Below are 18,414 nucleotides of genomic sequence, written 5' to 3'. Positions count from 1 at the left end.
CTCCCAATAGCAATCAACTCAACAACTAAGCTAATTTGTAGAAAGATCCATTTGATAAACAACAAATTAGCCTTTGTAGAGGACAAACCAGGCCTGACTGTTTTTTTTTTTATTACTCCAGGCTAATATTTACTTCCCTTTTTCCCAATAAAGAGACTGGGAGCTGGATGGGAGTGATTTTCTAAAATGTTGATTTTAAAATAACACGATTCAAAAAAGCCAAGACAATTTTGGCCCCCAACAAGATAATAAGTAGTAAAGGTGAGGACAATAAGGAGATGAAGAGTTTTATAAATTTGTTATGGGTCATCTAAGTCAATAACAGCATCAAAACCATCTTCATCAATACATTTTCATTTCTTTTGGCAACATGAAACTCATATCAGATATTACTATGAGAAGAATGGTGTCAACCCTTTCTAAATGTTTTGGTCACATTACAGAGCATCAGTGTTTTCTGGAAGTTAAACAGGATTTTCTCCCTGGTATACCTATATGGAAGACCACCATAGAATGTGTGCTGGATGGTGAATGAATGAATCTTTATTTGTGTCAGCCATCGGTCATAGCAATAAAACAACAATATGATATACAAAAAATAAAAATAAAAAGTGAATTGTATAAAATACATTTTAGGTTTTGAATCAATAGTCAAATTGTGGATCTTATTCTAATTGCCCCAGCTAAAAGCCTTGCAACCTTTGCTGTCTCCTGCTCATCTTGATCTGCCAAGAGAAAGGACACTGTGGCAGTGGCTGGGCAACCCAGAATGGACAATAAAAGAGGGGTGATAACCTCATTCCTCAAGTCTTTATAAAGAGTGCAAGCCAAAAGGGCATGTTGGATGGTGTGTTCTGAGATGATCTGGGAGCTTCCAGCGTACATACTTCCCACCTTTGCTTCAGCAATGTCAGAAGTTCCAGGTTATGCAGAGGAGCCAGTGATGCAATATCTTCCCATGCCAGGGAGTGTGTACATGGTTCCCTTCCTTCACATTTCATCCTCACAACAACAGTGAGGTGGGTTTGACTAACAGACCATGACTAGCCCAAGGCCAGTCAGTGAGTTTCATGACTGAGCCAGGTCCTAGTCCAACACATATGCCAGTGCGCCATACCAGCTGTTGGGTACAAGGGCTGGGAGGGACCTCTGCTTGAGGCCATGGAGAGCAATTTCTAGTGGGCATCAGTCCTGGGCTAGATGGATCAGTGGTCCCATTTGACTCTATATATGGGAGCCTCATAACAATTCCCAAGGAGCCCTGAGTGATTCCCTCAGAAAAACAAGGGCATATAAATACTGCTTCCATGAGTATCTTATTTTATTATATTTGAACATCAACATTCAGAGCAGACCGTAGAACTTTGCCATTTATGGTTCTAGAAGTTTATCTTTTCAACAGACTTCACTGAGGGGGAGATCTATACAGGTGAATATCTAGACAGCTTTGTACCTGTCTCTCTCATACTTTGATGTGAAGACTAAATGTTAATTACACAGATTGTTCGAAACCTCTTAAACTCAAGGGTCAGTTTAACCATTAATGCCTTTGCTTACCTGACCAATCAAGCTGGAAAATACGAAGACCCCAGAGAAGAAATTCAGAAGTTGAAAGATGATTTCAAACATGGTTACTGGTTCTGGAAGCCCACCGATAGTGATTAAAGTGCGAACTGCCCAGTAGTAACATCTTAGATACCTGTAGATAGAATACAATTTTTGATATCATTATTCTTCTACATAGGTTTCCAATGCAGAAATACTATTCTGTATTATTCTGAAATTCAGAATCAGGAAAAATGTCCTCCCTCCGCCTCCTCACTGCAACTAGTCCTGATAATTAATGAACTAAAAAAAAAGTATTACTTTATGGTTTTATGTAGAACAAGGATGGGAATCCTGTGGTCTTCCAGATGGCCTTGGTCCAGTATGCCTGAAGGAATGTCTCCACGCACATCGTTCAGCCTGGACACTGAGGTCCAGAGGCAAGGGCCTTCTGGTGGTTCCCTCATTGCAAGAAGCGAAGTTACAGGGAACCAGGCAGAGTGCCTTCTCAGTAGTGGCACCCGCTCTGTGGAACGCCCTCCCATCAGATGTCAAGGAAATCTGACTTTTAGAAGACAGCTGAAGGCAGCCCTGTTTAGGGAAGCTTTTAATGTTTGACGGACTATTGTATTTTAATATTTTGTTGGAAGCTGCCCAGAGTGGCTGGGGAAACCCAGCCAGATGGGCGGGGTATAAATAATAAATTATTTATCATCATCATCATCATCATCATCATCATCATCATTATGTTGCTGAATCCCAACTCCTATTCATTGCAGTTAGCATGGACAATGATAAGGAATGATGGGAGTTGTAGTTCAACAACTTCTAGAGGGCCACAGGTTCCCCACAAGGGGTGTGTGTGTGTGTGTGTGTGTGTGTGCCACTAAACGTGTCATTATTAAGTACAGGTGGTGTCTGTAGAGACACAGTCTTCATAGTTGTGTTGGCTTCATTTAAGTCAGGGGTCAGCAAACTTTTTCAACGGGGGGGTGGGGGGGTGGCAACGGGCCCTCAGACCTTGTGGAGGGCTGGACTATATTTTGGGAAAAAAATATATGAATGAATTCCTATGCCCCACAAATAACCCAGAGATGTATTTTAAATAAAAGCACACATGCTACTCGTGTAAAAACATGTTGATTCCCAGACCATCCACGGGCCAGATTTAGAAGGCGATTGGCCCGGATCCGGCCCCCGGGCCTTAGTTTGCCTACCCATGATTTAAGTTGTAGAGATTTTTTGAAATGGGGGCAAACAGTGAGTCATGTAAAATCAGTGCTTCTTCCCCCCCCCCCAATTGTAGTGTCTTTTGAAATCAGGCCATGCAGCACACCTGCAAGGTTATTTCTGTACAAGCCGAGTGAGCGCATTGCCTGTCATTTCATGACTCTATAATAATGGAAAGTATGTTGGACCCTCTGGCGGTCATATCTTCAGATTTCCTCACTTGAAATGTGTCAGACATATAAAGCTGTTCCTGAACACATCAGGGGAGATTATTGATCACTCTATTGAATTCCAAAGGAAATAATTCTCGTTCTAAAAAGTTCATTCTTGAGACAGCAGCAGATTGGCTACGTGGCTCTCATTTTAACAGTCAGAAAATGTGTGGTGTTTGGTCTGTCTGCTCAGTAACACTTCAATCTGGCAACACCAGGTATTTCAATGCATTGTTGCTAGGGTGACAACCACAAGGCTGTTGTCTACTAGTAGGGATGGAATAAAAATTTTATTCAGTTCACATTTAAATGCAAACCTACCTACTTCAGACATTCCAAAACAATACAAGAACCAAAGCACAGCCATCCATCAAAAGCTACACTTCTACGATTTTTTTCAGTACAGTTACTCCAAAAAGGTAACATATACAAAAATGCATAGGATAAAATGTACATACAAATGCATATATTAGTGAAAATAACATTCAAAAATGCATTTTGTTACGGGAAATTGCTTTGCAAAAATGTCAATAGTAGGAAAATTACACGTAAAAATGTCTGTATGAGGAGAAATTAGTGCTAAAATGCTGATGAATTTTCATGCGTACCTTGCTTTTGCTTTGTTTTTAAATCACAAATTGATGTGGAAATGTGGAGAACTGATATGCAGAGAACTGCAACAATGAGAAACTGATATAAACCAAAATTGACGGAGTCACCCATCCCTATACTAGGCTCCTGGACAGGCTGCTTCAGGTCAAGCAAACCCTCTAGTATAATCAATTAATCTTTGTTATTATAACTCCACTACGTTACAGTCAGACAAATACGATTTGCAATTTGCAATTTACAGGCCAGTAGAAGACTACTGACAGCACACCAAAGGGCTAGAATATATGTATGAGTTCTTGCACATTTACAACCATTCTTAGAATGGATTGCTGAGTGCTAGTATGATTGGTAAGGATATTTAATCAGCCAGTCCCTAGCAATAACACACTGATGTAATTTTCCAGTATAAACAACAAAGCATTTCAGCCCTTGGTGGAAGACTTGGCAAGTTGTAACCCAGGGACTGACACTATACCTTTAAAGCTCAATGGTGTGGAATATTCAAGAGCCATGGATTCTCCTATTTGTCTCCCTGGTCCCTTTGGCTACCACTCCTTGCTTGCTGTGCGAGACACTTGAACAACGTATCAGGTGATCTACCCTTTATAGCAAGTGGCAGGCAAGAGGATCAATGTGGAACCCAACAGCTGCAAATAGTGAGCCTCCTGTTTCATTGGGAAATTTAAATGAGTGATACAGCCTCTCCATGGTTAGCATCCCATGCTAACAGGAGTGATGACTTTCAGTTAATCAAACACAAAGCATAATATAGAACCAGATATGTCTGAGCGACAAAGGTGTTCTGTATCAGATTATTTTAACGCTCAGGTACTTTGAACACAGGGGACACAGGTGGCGCTGTGGGTTAAAGCCTCAGCGCCTAGGACTTGCCGATCGAAAGGTCGGCGGTTCGAATCCCTGCTGCGGGGTGCGCTCCCGCTGCTCGGTCCCAGCGCCTGCCAACCTAGCAGTTCGAAAGCACCTCCGGGTGCAAGTAGATAAATAGGGACCGCTTACCAGCGGGAAGGTAAACGGCGTTTCCGTGTGCAGCTCTGGCTCGCCAGATGCAGCTTTGTCACGCTGGCCACGTGACCCGGAAGTGTCTTCGGACAGCGCTGGCCCCTGGCCTCTTAAGTGAGATGGGCGCACAACCCCAGAGTCTGTCAAGACTGGCCCGTACGGGCAGGGGTACCTTTACCTTTTACTTTGAACACAATAGAGTCCTGTGTCCTGCCCCATCCTCCTCCTGCCCTGGCTCCTGCCTTGTAGGTGGCACCAAACCCCATAAATCATTGACCCCCTCTCCTGGGTCACTCTCCTCTCCCCTGCCTCCACCACAAACTCTAACAAGCCCCGCTAGTCCCTAACATGCCAGAGACTGAGTTTAGCCCCAGGTTTTAAATCTAGGTACTCAGCCGATTCTTTTGCCATTTAGCCCCCCCCCCACCTGGATCACCTGGATTCATATTTTCCTCCTACATTAACTGCATTGCCATCATGTCTGCAAAAGCTGCACTCGCTACATTTCTGCATGCATTGCATGTCTTATAATATATACTGCCTGCTGTTGCCTCCCCATATTTTTCCTTTGTTGAATTAATAGCTATTGACTTGGCACCTCTTCCCCAGCTGCACTGCGCAGTGTCAGCTCCCACTGGAGAGTTTCTCTCTTTGCAACATGTTTACATGTATCCTTTGCCATATGAAAGGAAATGACAGAACATGACCCTGTGAAGACTCTTAAGGGAGCAAAATGTTCTGCTGCAATCGGAAGGTTGCATAGTAATTGTACTCCATTGAACTTTCCACGTAGCTGTTTTCTTACGTATGTAATGCTTCTTCTCACACCTAATCGGTAAGTTTAATTTATGACCCTTGTGCTTTCTAAATGTTTAATTAAGTTAGTGATTAGAGCTGACTCATAAACCCGTAAAAACCCCAAACGGTAAACTAATCACTCACTACACCTGCCTTCCATATAATTAGCATTGTTCATTACTTCCAATCAGCAGCAATGCTGCTAAAAAGTTAGCAGGGTAAGCAAGTTCTGAAGGTTTTGCTTGCAAGCAAGATGGGAAGGTGGGCAGGCTGGGGAAACACCATGCAATGCAAAGGAACTTACATGTTTCCTTTGCCATCATATACCCATTTAGTGCTGCCGAGTCCTTCGTAGGTTGAAGCCCAGTAATACAGGCATGCATTAAGATGCAAGATAAACAACAGGTACCCAGTAGTTCGAACGACCCTGTAAAAAACATAAACAACAGTTGATGTCATTCCTGTTGGGACACACATTCCTGTGCCTGTTTTCCCTTTGGAGACCTGGGTTTTGATCAATAGCAATACTAACACCTGCTGTGACTTACAGCTATGGCCAGTAATGACAGAGTGGAAAAATCAGCTGGTGCTCAACTCTCTTCCCCTTCTGCAATTGCCAAATGAATCACGGCCATTAATAACAGGTTCGTATAGTTAAAGCTATGGTTTTCCCAGTAGTAATGTATGGAAGTGAGAGCTGGACCATAAAGAAGGCTGATCGCCGAAGAATTGATGCTTTTGAATTATGGTGCTGGAGGAGACTCTTGAGAGTCCCATGGACTGCAAGAAGATCAAACCTCTCCATACTGAAGGAAATCAACCCTGAGTGCTCACTGGAAGGACAGATTGTGAAGCTGAGGCTCCAGTACTTTGGCCACCTCATGAGAAGAGAAGACTCCCTGGAGAAGACCCTGATGTTGGGAAAGATGGAGGGCACAAGGAGAAGGGGGCGACAGAGGACGAGATGGTTGGATAGTGTTTTCGAGGTTACCAGCATGAGTCTGACCAAACTGCGGGAGGCAGTGGAGGACAGAGGTGCCTGGCGTTCTCTGGTCCATGGGGTCACGAAGAGTCGGACACGACTGAACGACTAAACAACAACAAATTAATAACAGGTACAGGGGCACTGGTAAAGTATGCTTCCCATAGGACCCTGCGGCTTGCTAATTCAATCAGCTAGAAATATTTATAGAAAGGTACAACTGTGTTCATGAAAGAGTGTTTGCTAGTTGTTGCTCACAAATGCAGGCACCGTTGCATCACACCAGGAACCTGTGCCTTGGACATTAACATTTTCTGTTCATTTAGATACTAGCCTTCCTCTAAGGCTCCAAGCAGTTAACAACACAGGCCTGCCCACAGCACCCTCACAGGACCCTGGCGAGTTATATGCCTGTGGAATACCCCCATTTTATGTCCCCATTTTACAGATGGTATCTGAGGCTGTAAACAAAAACTGTGCCATCCAATGGCAGAGACAGGAAATGCTGAAATATGTCAACACTCTACAAATATGCCAACACTGATAATGGAGCATGTCTAGCACATACCTGTAAATGTATGCTTTTTCCATGATCGCCTCCAGTCGGTCATTGAATTCAAAGAATGTGAGATGCTGAATCAAATCAAGAGAGGAAACGCAATTGTATATGGTAACACTATAATCTCACATGGATTTTGCAACGTACAACTGCCTGTTTCTTGCAATCTTAAAATTTTGGTTTAAAAATGATCATACTGCTAAACTAGCAAAAAGCAGAAACAACTTGACATTTTAAATATCACTTTTTCCAGGAGCTTGGCTATGGAGGATACTTTTCCATTTAGCAGATCAGTGGTCATGATGAATTATGATGACAGTGATATTTTACCTAGTCAACCGAAGTTTCTTGCTCATAGATAGAGAGTACATTCTTTTGGTGCTCTCCATTTATTATTTCCTTTCTTCTATATGGGTGGCTTTTTGAAAGAGAGGTGGCAGTCTGGATAATTACCTTTCTAGATTTTACAAATGAAGTGGGTTTGTTTAGATCATTAATTTGAAATTAATTTAGATAAACTGACACGGGAGCCAGAAAAAAAGAGAGAAGGATGTGTTAGGATGTGTTTCTAGAAATGGTACCCATTGGAAGGAAACAGTAATTGCCCTTCATCAAAGTTTTTCACATGCTCAAAGGTTGGGCTTTTTAAAAACAGCATTTTGTAACAATTTAGTGACTCTACCTTTTACAGATGTGCAGGGCAATCTTATGCATGCTTGCTCAGAAGTTAGTCCTACTCTTCCCAGTGTGACTTACTCCCACACAAGGATTGCATCTTCAATGTGTGAACTACTAACTCCATCCAGTTATGCTCAGACTAGGGCAGAGGAAACCCAGGTTCAAAGCCCATTAGCTGTGAAACTCAGTGGGTGACCTTGAGTTGCTCACTATCTCCCAGCCTAATCAATGGTGCTGGGTTGCAGCAAGGAGAAAATATCTGGCGGTGGTGGTGGTGAGATGGGACATATATGCTCCTGCCTTGAGTTCCTTGGAAGAAAGGCAGGACAAAATGTGATTAATTTATGGAGTAACTGGATGGAGGAGTCCAAAAATACACCTGGAATTGTATGAAGAACTATGCGTGCAAACAGATGCTGCAAGCCCACAGTTCCTGTAACTCTGCCTTCCCCAACCTGACACCTTCCAGATATTTGGGACTACAACTCCCATCATTCCTGACCCTTAGTCACCTTGGGTCAGAGCTGATGGGAGTTGTAGTCCAAAATATCAGAGGGACACAAGGTTGGGGAGGGCTGCTTTAGCTAAAAAACTGAAACCAGGTGCGACTGTGTGTATGTTGCCTTCATCAGATAACGATAGTGATGGCTTTCTCTGTTGCTCTTCGATATAAATATTCTCAGGGTGACTCATACTATAAAAGCTATAGAAAATAGTAAAATAACAGTACACAGACTAACAATCAATATTCTACACAATATCAGGGAGAGTTGAGTTCCCCGTCTTTATTTCCCATGCAAGAGACTGGCACCATCACCAACAATCTGAAGGAGGGATGGATCCACCATTAGCCTCATATAAACTAACAGTACAAGGATCCATTTTGCAGTGTTTACAGATGGATTGAGTAGGTAAGCATCCACACCAGTCCCTCGCATGAATCTTTCTTGCTATGTTAAATGAAAATGTCTTAAATTACTCATCTGGTGGTAAATTAATATGGAAAGGCAAGGTCTGTTATCAGTGTTTGTTCATATAATGCCTTCTGGGAACCTGGCTGACATGTTTGTCAGCTCAAAAACCACTTATTTAGAATTGGAATGACCCAATAAACTTCAAAACAACCAATTTGTGTTGTGCAGCTGGAAGAAGTTTGATACCATCCTGTGCCGTGTATATTCGGAAATCTCCCCTGACTACTGTGGGTGAGCAACAGTATGTATTTACAAGTAGGATTTCTGTCCCTGGACTGAGGGTAAGAGTAGATAACCTCATCTTACCTTCACCACCTTGTTTGCTCTAAATATTGCATTAAATCCAAACACAACGTACAAGACATCAAACGGTATTACGGAAAACACATCAAGCTGTTGAAGAAAAAAGTTCAGTTACAATGTTAAATTAATTCTCACGTAGTTAAAAACTGTAATGGAATGCTCAGGTTCTATCTTTCTAGTACATGGAACACATTTTCTATATGCAGAAAATTGTTGTTACCTTCTTCTTTTCTCTGAACCACTTTGAGCACTCCAGAAAATGTATGCAGTATATAAATAAACTGAGCCCAGATGATGGTATTGTAAGGCTGGATTTAGCCTATGGATCCCTAGTTTCTGACTGGATTCATCATCTAAGTTATTGGTAAGAGATTGAACAAGGTGCTAAAATGAAATGTCCATCTTTGGGAGATTTCAAGAAAAGCTCAGAACTGGATATGTAGTCAAAAGCCGAATAAGTGGTATTAAAATATTGACAAAGATCAAGCAAAATGTTTTCTGTGAAGTCAGTATATCCCATTTCAGGGCAAGAGTAGCAGACCACATTGTGTTCTTGCCCACCTCACATTTCTTTGGTCCTTAGCAGACAAATTTTGCCTAGAAATATTGTGAGTTTCAAATATCTAATCCAGATTTCAAGATGAGCATGGCTCATCTGAGCTAAGAAAGGATTCCTTCTCAACACCAAATCTCTCGAGGCTTCTTTCCACATTATAGTTTTCATTCACAAGAGCAGTCCCTTGTAATGAATGCAGTAACGTAGGAAGGACTTCAAGTGCTGCTCAAATACGATACATCGCCAACAGGCCCATCAGAAAGTAGGCAAACAATTAAGCAAATATGCCTTTCCAAGGGTGGCTGCAATAGGAGAATCAGGAGCTGAATCTCTGATGCTCCATCAAAGGCAAACCTCTTATTTCTTTCATGCAAGGGTGAGGGGCCTCGGACTACAGTTCCCACCAGTCTTGGCTATTGGTCATGATCATTGGGGCTGGTGGATGTTTCAGTTCAGCAATGTCTGAAGGGCCAAAGGTTCACCACCCTTTGGGTCGGGACTGTAAGTTTTTGATCAGGTATCATTTTCAATTTCAGTTTCAACATCTGAAATGTACATCACTACTGATTTTCTGCTTGATTTCCACCTTGAAGACTACCTTGGTAGGGAGAGGGAAGCTGTAGGGTAGCCATATCCAAGTGGATATATAGTTTGAATAACTGTTTTGTTCCCTTAGCAAGCGTGCCTTATTTACTTACCCGAAATTTTAACGTGCTCCGGTAGTATTTCTTCATTTCTACTTTATCTGACTGTAATTAGAAGCAGGAAAAACATGCAGTTATGTAAAGCTCAGTACAAAAACAAAGAACCATTTCAGAATAGCATCTGACTAAATTAGACATGATTAGCTGAAGTCCATTAGCACTTGTGGACTGAGGTTTCAAAGCACAAACCTTTGTTTTAGGCAAGTTTTCATGCATACATCCAAATCCTTATCCTTGGCTACCCAGCTAATATGAGTTGTCACTAAGCTTTATTGAAAGCAATGAGACTTCAGTTAGGCAAAGCCAACTCATTCAATTGATTTTGGATTTAGTTACAGCTAACTTTTAAAATTTAATGTATAGCCTCTGGAACTCAAGGCAGCATATAGCAGAGTCTCAAACAATCTTTGACACCATCTTGTTTTGCTGAACTTGAGCAAGGGGTCATACACACTGACACCAAACCCTGGGATATTAAGTTGGATCGGGATTTGTATGTTTGTAGGGAGATAACCTCTTTCCAAGACAGTTTCTTTTTTAGTAACTTTGTTTGGGAATGGTTAAGAAAATCTGGAAATCTAAGCAAATATGTAGATTAACACTTCTTTCTTTCAAATAAACAATATGCATTAGGAAACAAGACTGAGAAGAAGCCTATGCAGGTAGGTTGACATTTAGGGGTGATTAAAACTTTATGATTCTGCATGGGGAAAATCTCCAGTCTCTCTTTAAATATCATTTTTGAAAATATTTAAAGGATAGAGGGAGATAATGTTAGAATAAAAATCTCAGAGCAGTCGGATTAGGGGTATGGGTTCATAGGCTGTATGAACACACAAAGCTGGATGAATGTGCTCTCATTAGCATTAGAACTGTCAACATTAAGAATGATTAGATGTTTATTTTTAAATTACTGTCTGTGTGTAGGTGGGGCTTGATTGCACTTAGGAAATTGCCCTACATTGTGTCACACTATTGGCCTATCTAACCCACTATGGTCTACATTGATTGGCAGCAGCACGCCTGGGTTTCAGATAGGCTTTCTTCCCAACCCTACCTTGAGATTATTATTTATTATTTATTTCCTTTATATACTGTTATGCCTATCGGTGTGGTTGCTCAAGAGCGATCAGGCAAGGTTCCTCACTGGTCTTATCAAAGGCTTTATTATTGGTGCAAAACATTTACAATGCAGAATGCCTCTATTCCATGTCTTGCTCACTCACTAGCAGAATCTGAGAGTGGGCAGGCCTTAAACCTTCCCCAGCAGAGTAGTCTCTTGACCCCCAGCTGATGCCTCCCCTCTCTGTGCGAAAGCCTACTGCGCAGGGAAGGCTTGGGTAAAGGCGGACCTCCCTCCTCCCCGCTTTGCTCAGGCACAGTGTCTTGGCTCTTTCTTGCATCCTCTGAGCCCTACAGCTCTTCCCCACTAGAGGCGGGGCTTCCGGGGGGCCACTAGGGGGCGCATTGGAAGATGGCCGACAATATCATCTCTCTGACCCACAAGGGGCAATTAAGAGGCTGTTATGGGAGTAGGCAGCCTCCCTTGTTGCCCCAAGGAAATGGGGAACACTGCCCTTGCCTGCTGTGCCCATAAATCACCCCCTAATTCGAAAGAAGGGGGTGAGGGCCCTAGGCAGAATCTTGTTTTGCTGAACTTGAGGTGTGGACCTCGGCTCTCCTGGACGCTGTCTCTGATCGCGCACTAGTTGCAGCAATTTGGAATAATTAATTACAAAAGAAGCAAATGCACATATTTCAAGTGAAGAAGGGGAGTGAAGTCTGCTAATTTAAGTGACCTCTGCGAAAGAAGACGACGGGTTGGAGAAACAGGAATATTTTACGATGTAGATACACCAAAGGCTGGGTATGTTGACAACGGGACTGAATGGGGGGGGAACCTTTTTTACTTTCCTTCTATGTGATTTACAAGAACCCCTCCTCATTAGAATCATCGGTTGAACTGACCCAAGCAGGATGATTAAGGTCTGTGTGGAGATAAACTTTAACCAAAAGTATGCTTTATGGAGATCGAGAAGCAATAAGAGCTTTTGGAATGGCGCAGCAATTAATTCGGAGTCACCATCTTGCCAAAGGATTTATAGCCAGGAGGAAGAACGGACTTGTTTTCAGACTGCATTCCTGGTGAATCTCCTCAGAGATTTTGAGAAAGGAGGCAGATTGGTGAAGATTAATGACGCTACGACTGTTTTGATGTATGGAAGTGATGTTATATGGAAAATGTCTGGATATGACTACTGGATTAAAAAAAAATATCCACGCAGGATTACAAAATGTTCTAACCAGCTTGTGGAGACTATCAGAGGTCACAAAGAGAAAGGAAAAATATATGAAAATAACAACAAGAGATGTGGAAAAACAATAAGAAAGGACTGGATACTACTGTGAACATCATAAGGTTAGATTTGTGGACATTAAAACAGCAGTAAGAAGCAAGAAGTTGATTGGATCCCCTTCGGAACTTGAAATATGGGTACCCCCAACAAAAATTTAAAATTCGGCTGTGTAATTTGGAATTTATGTAATTTGGTTTGATGTGATTGGTCAGTTAATAAAAAATTATTCTTAAAAATAAAATAGAGGCAGGGCTTCCTTCCTCCGCTGAGGAAGTGCTGCTTCCCACGATTTTTGGAGGCTCTCTGTAATCCAGCTGCCCTTCCCCCTCTCGCCTCTGAGCTGATGGCAGTTCCCTGACATATACCACCCTGGGTCTCAGTGCGGTTCACATCAAAAGATCACAGTATATAAAATTAAAATAAAAGCAATTACCCAATAATACCCCCCCCAAAAGAGCCACATTTTAAAAGGGTATGGGATGTTGATCAGGGGTTGAACCTGGGACCTTCTGCATGCAAAGCAGGAGCTCAACCTCAAAGCTACAGCCTTTCCCATTGTGTTTAACCAGAACTGTGCACCTGAGCATTCTTCTGTACTTCATGTGAAGGAGGTTTCTTTATCCTTATTAGTGATGACAAAGACTTTGTGCTGGTCACCAGGCACCTGCCTTGCTCCTCCTTCCATTCCTAGAAGCCACAGGCATTATGTTTATGCGCTGTTTAATGAACTGAATAGAGTGGAAGGTTATGAGTCATGGGGGTGGAGTGTGTGCGCGCGTGTGTATGAATTCTTCAGTGCTTAGTTTGTTTTTTTTAATATTGGTTTATAGGTTATGAATGCTGTAGTACTTTGTGAAACCTCTAATGCGCCTTTTGTTGAAATTGTGCTGTTTAGCTTATTTTTCCTAGTTGCTTTGTTAATAGTGTTTTATTGATCGTATTTTGTTAATTATTCATTACGCTTTATGTTGTATTTGTGATGTTCTGTTCTGTTATTTATTGTTTACAAGCCGCTTGGCGATTCATTTGAATGAAAAGCGGCATAGAAATGTAATAAATCAAATCAAAGGAAAGGAAAAAAATTCTTCGGCATACAAAATGGATAAAAGTTAATCCCTCTATTTTCCTTAATTCTTATCATACATACCTTTATGGTAACTAGATATCTCCCTATTCAGCTAGCTGAACTACTTTTCCATAGTAAAAAGTGGAAAAGAAAGATGCATCAAGAAAGCAGGAAAGTTGCATTTTTAAAAGTAGTTCTCAAACTCTGTATCATATAGATTTGAAAATCATCTGCTGCAACATATATATCTTTTTTATTTTAAAAAATGCACACTATTAAAGACTCATGTGTTCTACTGAAAAGATGGGGAACTCATGGGCCTCCAGACATTGTTGCGAACTCACCTGTCATATCTAGTATTACATATGGCCAGTTATTATAGGAATAGTCACATTAATTTAGACTAGAGATGCCCATGCTCATGGCTGAGTGGGGAGTGGAACATAGGTCCCTCTGGTCAAAATCCAACATTACCTGCTACATTACGGGGTCTACTTATTGTGCGATTCTTCTGTGTCTTACCTCCCTGTCCACCTTTACTTACTATTATATCTCCACCTCTCACAAATTGTACTCGGGGTTGAAATAACAGCAGATCACAGACGTAGCAGATATCGCATAAGATGTCTACCACAATCCAGTATATCATGTTGCTTGGTGTCTGAAATGGGAATACTAATCGCAGTGGGATGAACCAGCAGTTCCAGTTATAAGCAACGGTAACCAAAAACAGCCATCCTATATAGCGACGATCTAGAAAAAACAAAAAACACACCCTTAAAATTACTCTTCCTGTTTTTGGCATGAGAATACATCGCCTTCAATATATAAATAAAACGCCCAAGGATATATCAAGTTTAATTACAACTCAAAAACCCAACGACATCTTACGAGTTGGCTAAGCTGTGTACCAAGCATTGACTGAGCAGGCCACTTTCTTGTAGCTGGTCCTCAAATTAGCAGTGGGTCACAAGTTTCAGGTTAGCTAAAAGTGAGTCCAAGGCTGAAAAAATTGAGATGAACTGGGCTGGGCTTTTGAGTTGAATTGGCAAGGCACATTCTTAATTTCACCAGTGAATACAATAAGTGACTAGTGCCAACCCACCTACTTGTCTGTGTAACAGAACAGTAGGACTTATGCAGGGTTGCCATACATCTGGAATTTCCCAGACATGCACAGGATTGAAGTGGAGAAATTTCCGGGCTGGGGTGAATATTGAAAAACTGGAGAAATGTCCAGGTTTTTGCCAACAGAACCAGGAAGTGTGTGTTTCAGTGGTGTCACTCTTTGCCCATGCTTTTGGGCGATTTCCCCTTAAAAAAGCTCAACAACTTTCGTGTCAGGATTTTTTACTTCTGGAAATATGGCAACCCTAACTTATGTCAACAGAGGCCTTTATAATTAATATGAACTACCAGTAATTTTGTCGTATTTACAGCTGCCACCAGCTCTTTCCTGTAAGAAGGCATTCAGCCTACCTGTATATGCATCTATACTTTCTGGTAGCTTCATTTTCCTCAAGTATTCTTTCATGGGCGGCCTCTTGAATTTGCAGCACAACATATCACAGTAATGCTCCTCTGGTTTTGCTTCTTCTGGTTTCTTCTCCTCTTCTTTTTTCTCCTCTTTTTTCTCCTCCTTTTTCTCTTCTTTTGGCGGAGGGGGTGGTGCCGTCTTTTTGGGAGCTAGAGAAGTTTCAAAAGATGCAGCATTGCACACAAGTTTCTCAAATGCACAAAGATATCTGAAGCTACAGAGAGTTATACACTAGAATACCCTCCAAATAGGGCCGTCCCATTCCATGATGATAATTTTACTGCTTATACGCCACACATCTTATTAGGTTTCCCCAGTCACTCTGGGCAGCTTCCAATATATATAAGAACATAATAAAACATTAAACATTAAAAAAAACCTTTCCTATGCAGTCATACCTTGTGTTGCGTCTGCTTCATGTTGCATCTTTTCACGTTACGTCCTGTGGCAACCCAGAAGTACCGGAATGGGTTACGTCCGGGTTTCACCACTTGTGCATGCACAGAAATGCTAAATCATGCTTTGCACATGTGCAGAAGCGCCAAATCATGCCGCACACCTGCACAGACACAGCACTTCGAGTTGTGGACATTTCACATTACTGACGGGCCTCTGGAACAGATCCTATCTGTAACACGAGGTACCACTGTACAGAACTTCCCTTCAGATGGCTTGGGGGGGTGAGGGAGTTGGATAACTCCACACCCTCCAATATTTCACCAATGAAAATAGGGACATCCTAAGGAAAAGTGAGGATTAAAACTAATATTATTATTAGTGTTAATATTTCCCTATACATCTCCCTACACCATGATGAAATGTGTCATAGGTATGAAAGATGAAATGCATTTAAATGTATTTTTAAAAATCATTTCCTTTCAGCAAGATGCATGATAACCATACATTAGGTCAGGGCTTCTTTTCAGCCAGAACTCACCAGAACTCAGTTCCGGCACCTCTCAGATGGGCGCCATTGGCATTATAAGAGAACAAGGGAAGCGTTCATGGTGAGTTCCGGCACCTCTTTTCCTAGAAAAAAAAACTAGCACTGCATTCTGTACAGGGTTGCCAGTTTGAATAAGACATGAGGCTAGAAAGTAGGATCCCTTCTGGAATTCATTCTTCAAATCAATGGCTTTGTGTTCGTTTATGGTAAAACCAGCTCTGGATAGAAAAAGTTACAAAACTTTCGGCATCTGATTGTTAATCGGGATGTGAAGAGTATGCCAGACCTAATCTCATGATTGGCTATTGTGTGCTGATTCAAAACATGATGAAAATAAGCCAGCTCCCCCTGCCCCTGGACTGCCTCCCTGCCCAGGAAAAGCATCAAATGAACTGGGCATTAAACTAATCATGTGAATTGTAGGTGTCTAGGGTCCCCCTTAAGACCTTTGTCAAATGTGCAGAGGTCAAAGGGATGGAGTTGGTGGGGATGTTCATATTGGGGGTGGGGCCAGGCCAGCAAGGTGGACTCCCTCCTGCTCTATTAACTTAATAAACACAAGGTATCTTAATTTCTGCTGTAGGTGTGCCTGAATGCAAGAGAGACAGAAATCCAGTGAGGCAGCATGATGCATGGCTGCTGCTTACTAGGAGGTAGAGGGGAAAGACAACGGGGAGATTCACACAGTGCAAGCGCACTAGTAGTACCATCTAGTGCACCTGCTGGCGCATTTGCACTGCGCTAACCTTGCTGTTGCCCCACCACACGGTCTGCTACTGGCAAAATCTAGGAAAGAAAAGTGTGTGTAAGGGTTCTGTTGCAGGACCAAAAAGCTGAAATATTGATATTTCATTTCTCTGATTTCTACTTTTCTTGGCAAGCATAAGGAAATAGATAAGCTGCTGTTATCTCAATCACCCCAGTGCATTTGTCTAGTTTATTGCATTCAGCTTAAGAGCAGACAGCAGTCTCAATGAACTGCAGAATGTGCCAACTATACACTTCCTTCTGTTTATTGTGCATTGTAAGAAATACAGATTTCTTCTGACAGTTGTTAAACACAGTGGTTAATTGATTTCAGGTGAGATGCATATCCTGCTGTGGCTTAGTGTATTACAGTCAATGTCAGTATCTCTTAAAAATAAAATTGCAAGATAATGTTTATGCCCCAAATGTTGTGTAATTTACTCATTCAGCAATCTCCAGTTTTTGATTTCTTCCTGGAGTTGCAAAAACAGAGCAAGTGTCAAGCACTGGGTAGTCTTCAAAACATGGGTTTCTGGACTTAATGTTTGGTTTCCTGGTTCACACACTGTCTAGGGCTGACCCATACATCTTAGGAAGCATAAACCAGTGTAATGATTTGAGTGACAGTGCCAGTTTATTACATTCAAGAATAATTCAAGCACATGTAGGTGTGGTACAGGGCTTATCCACCTTTCCTTTTGCCCCATTGCTTTCCCATAGGGAAACACAATCTTTAACACTGAATCAGAACAAATGGCAATTTAATTTTCAGTGGATTGCTGTTTGTTCCACTTTAGTGCTAAAGAGCAGGTTTTCCAGGGTGAAGTGACAGGCAAAGGAAAAACCACTCAGACCTGTGCCTAAAAAGTGTGGGTCAAGTGGAAAACCACTCAGACCTGTGCCTTCTAGGCAAAGGACAAGTGGAAGTGTTGGCGAGGCTGCAATTTGTTTCCATGAACTTAGAGAGATAAAATCTTTATTTGAATCAGCCACAAGCCATAGCATAGGAACCAAACACAACCAAATACAGATATAGGTAGATGGTTGACTATACAAAATACGTTCTGAGAGTTTACAACTATACAAATGAACTTACTTGCTGTTGGACTGGACTCAGGAGAGGAGATGACCGGGTCACTCAGTTTTTCTTTATACATAGCTGTCCTTTCTCGCATCTGCTTGATAATTTCTTGAAGCTGAGTTTGAGCATATTCATTTATGGGGGTTCCTGGTCGCTTATTCTCTGTCCTGTTTATGTGGGAAGAGAGAGAAGGAGAACAGTGCTTTGAAAAGTAAAAACAGTTGAGTTGAAGGCAAGTAATAATAAGACGGATGAACCTCACCCCAACTCAGTATTGAGTAGTGGAACCATTGTCTTGACCCACCAGTGGTCAGGCATGCACAACATCCAGATATTGTGGCCTACCAGATGCTGGAAAATTCCAATCTTTGTAACTTTGGGGCCAACATTAAATGTGATGGTGGGGGATATCATTCGCATGTTCATCCTGTTCACATGTAAGGCACAAATTGTGTGTTTAACATTCGTTTGGAAGCCGCCCAGAGTGGCGGGGGGGGGGGGGGCTCA

At 41.8% G+C, this 18,414-nt stretch overlaps 1 protein-coding gene across 1 annotated transcript in view; it reads right to left on the bottom strand.

Annotated features, from left to right (window-relative positions):
* Positions 1 to 18,414, bottom strand: part of CNGB3 (cyclic nucleotide gated channel subunit beta 3) — a gene marked incomplete at its 5' end in the record, with an annotated part of 51,624 nt that overhangs the window by 16,860 nt on the left and 16,350 nt on the right. The window contains 8 exons of the mRNA XM_081919981.1: positions 1,558 to 1,699; positions 5,722 to 5,844; positions 6,968 to 7,032; positions 8,917 to 9,003; positions 10,168 to 10,218; positions 14,141 to 14,349; positions 15,076 to 15,282; positions 17,923 to 18,074. Coding sequence (XP_081776107.1) covers positions 1,558 to 1,699; positions 5,722 to 5,844; positions 6,968 to 7,032; positions 8,917 to 9,003; positions 10,168 to 10,218; positions 14,141 to 14,349; positions 15,076 to 15,282; positions 17,923 to 18,074 — 1,036 coding nt within the window. The remainder of the gene's footprint in view (positions 1 to 1,557; positions 1,700 to 5,721; positions 5,845 to 6,967; positions 7,033 to 8,916; positions 9,004 to 10,167; positions 10,219 to 14,140; positions 14,350 to 15,075; positions 15,283 to 17,922; positions 18,075 to 18,414) is intronic.

Source organism: Podarcis melisellensis (assembly GCF_964234715.1).
Source record: "Podarcis melisellensis genome assembly, chromosome: 7".
NCBI lineage: Eukaryota > Metazoa > Chordata > Lepidosauria > Squamata > Lacertidae > Podarcis > Podarcis melisellensis.
This window is presented reverse-complemented; position numbering and strand designations above follow the sequence as displayed.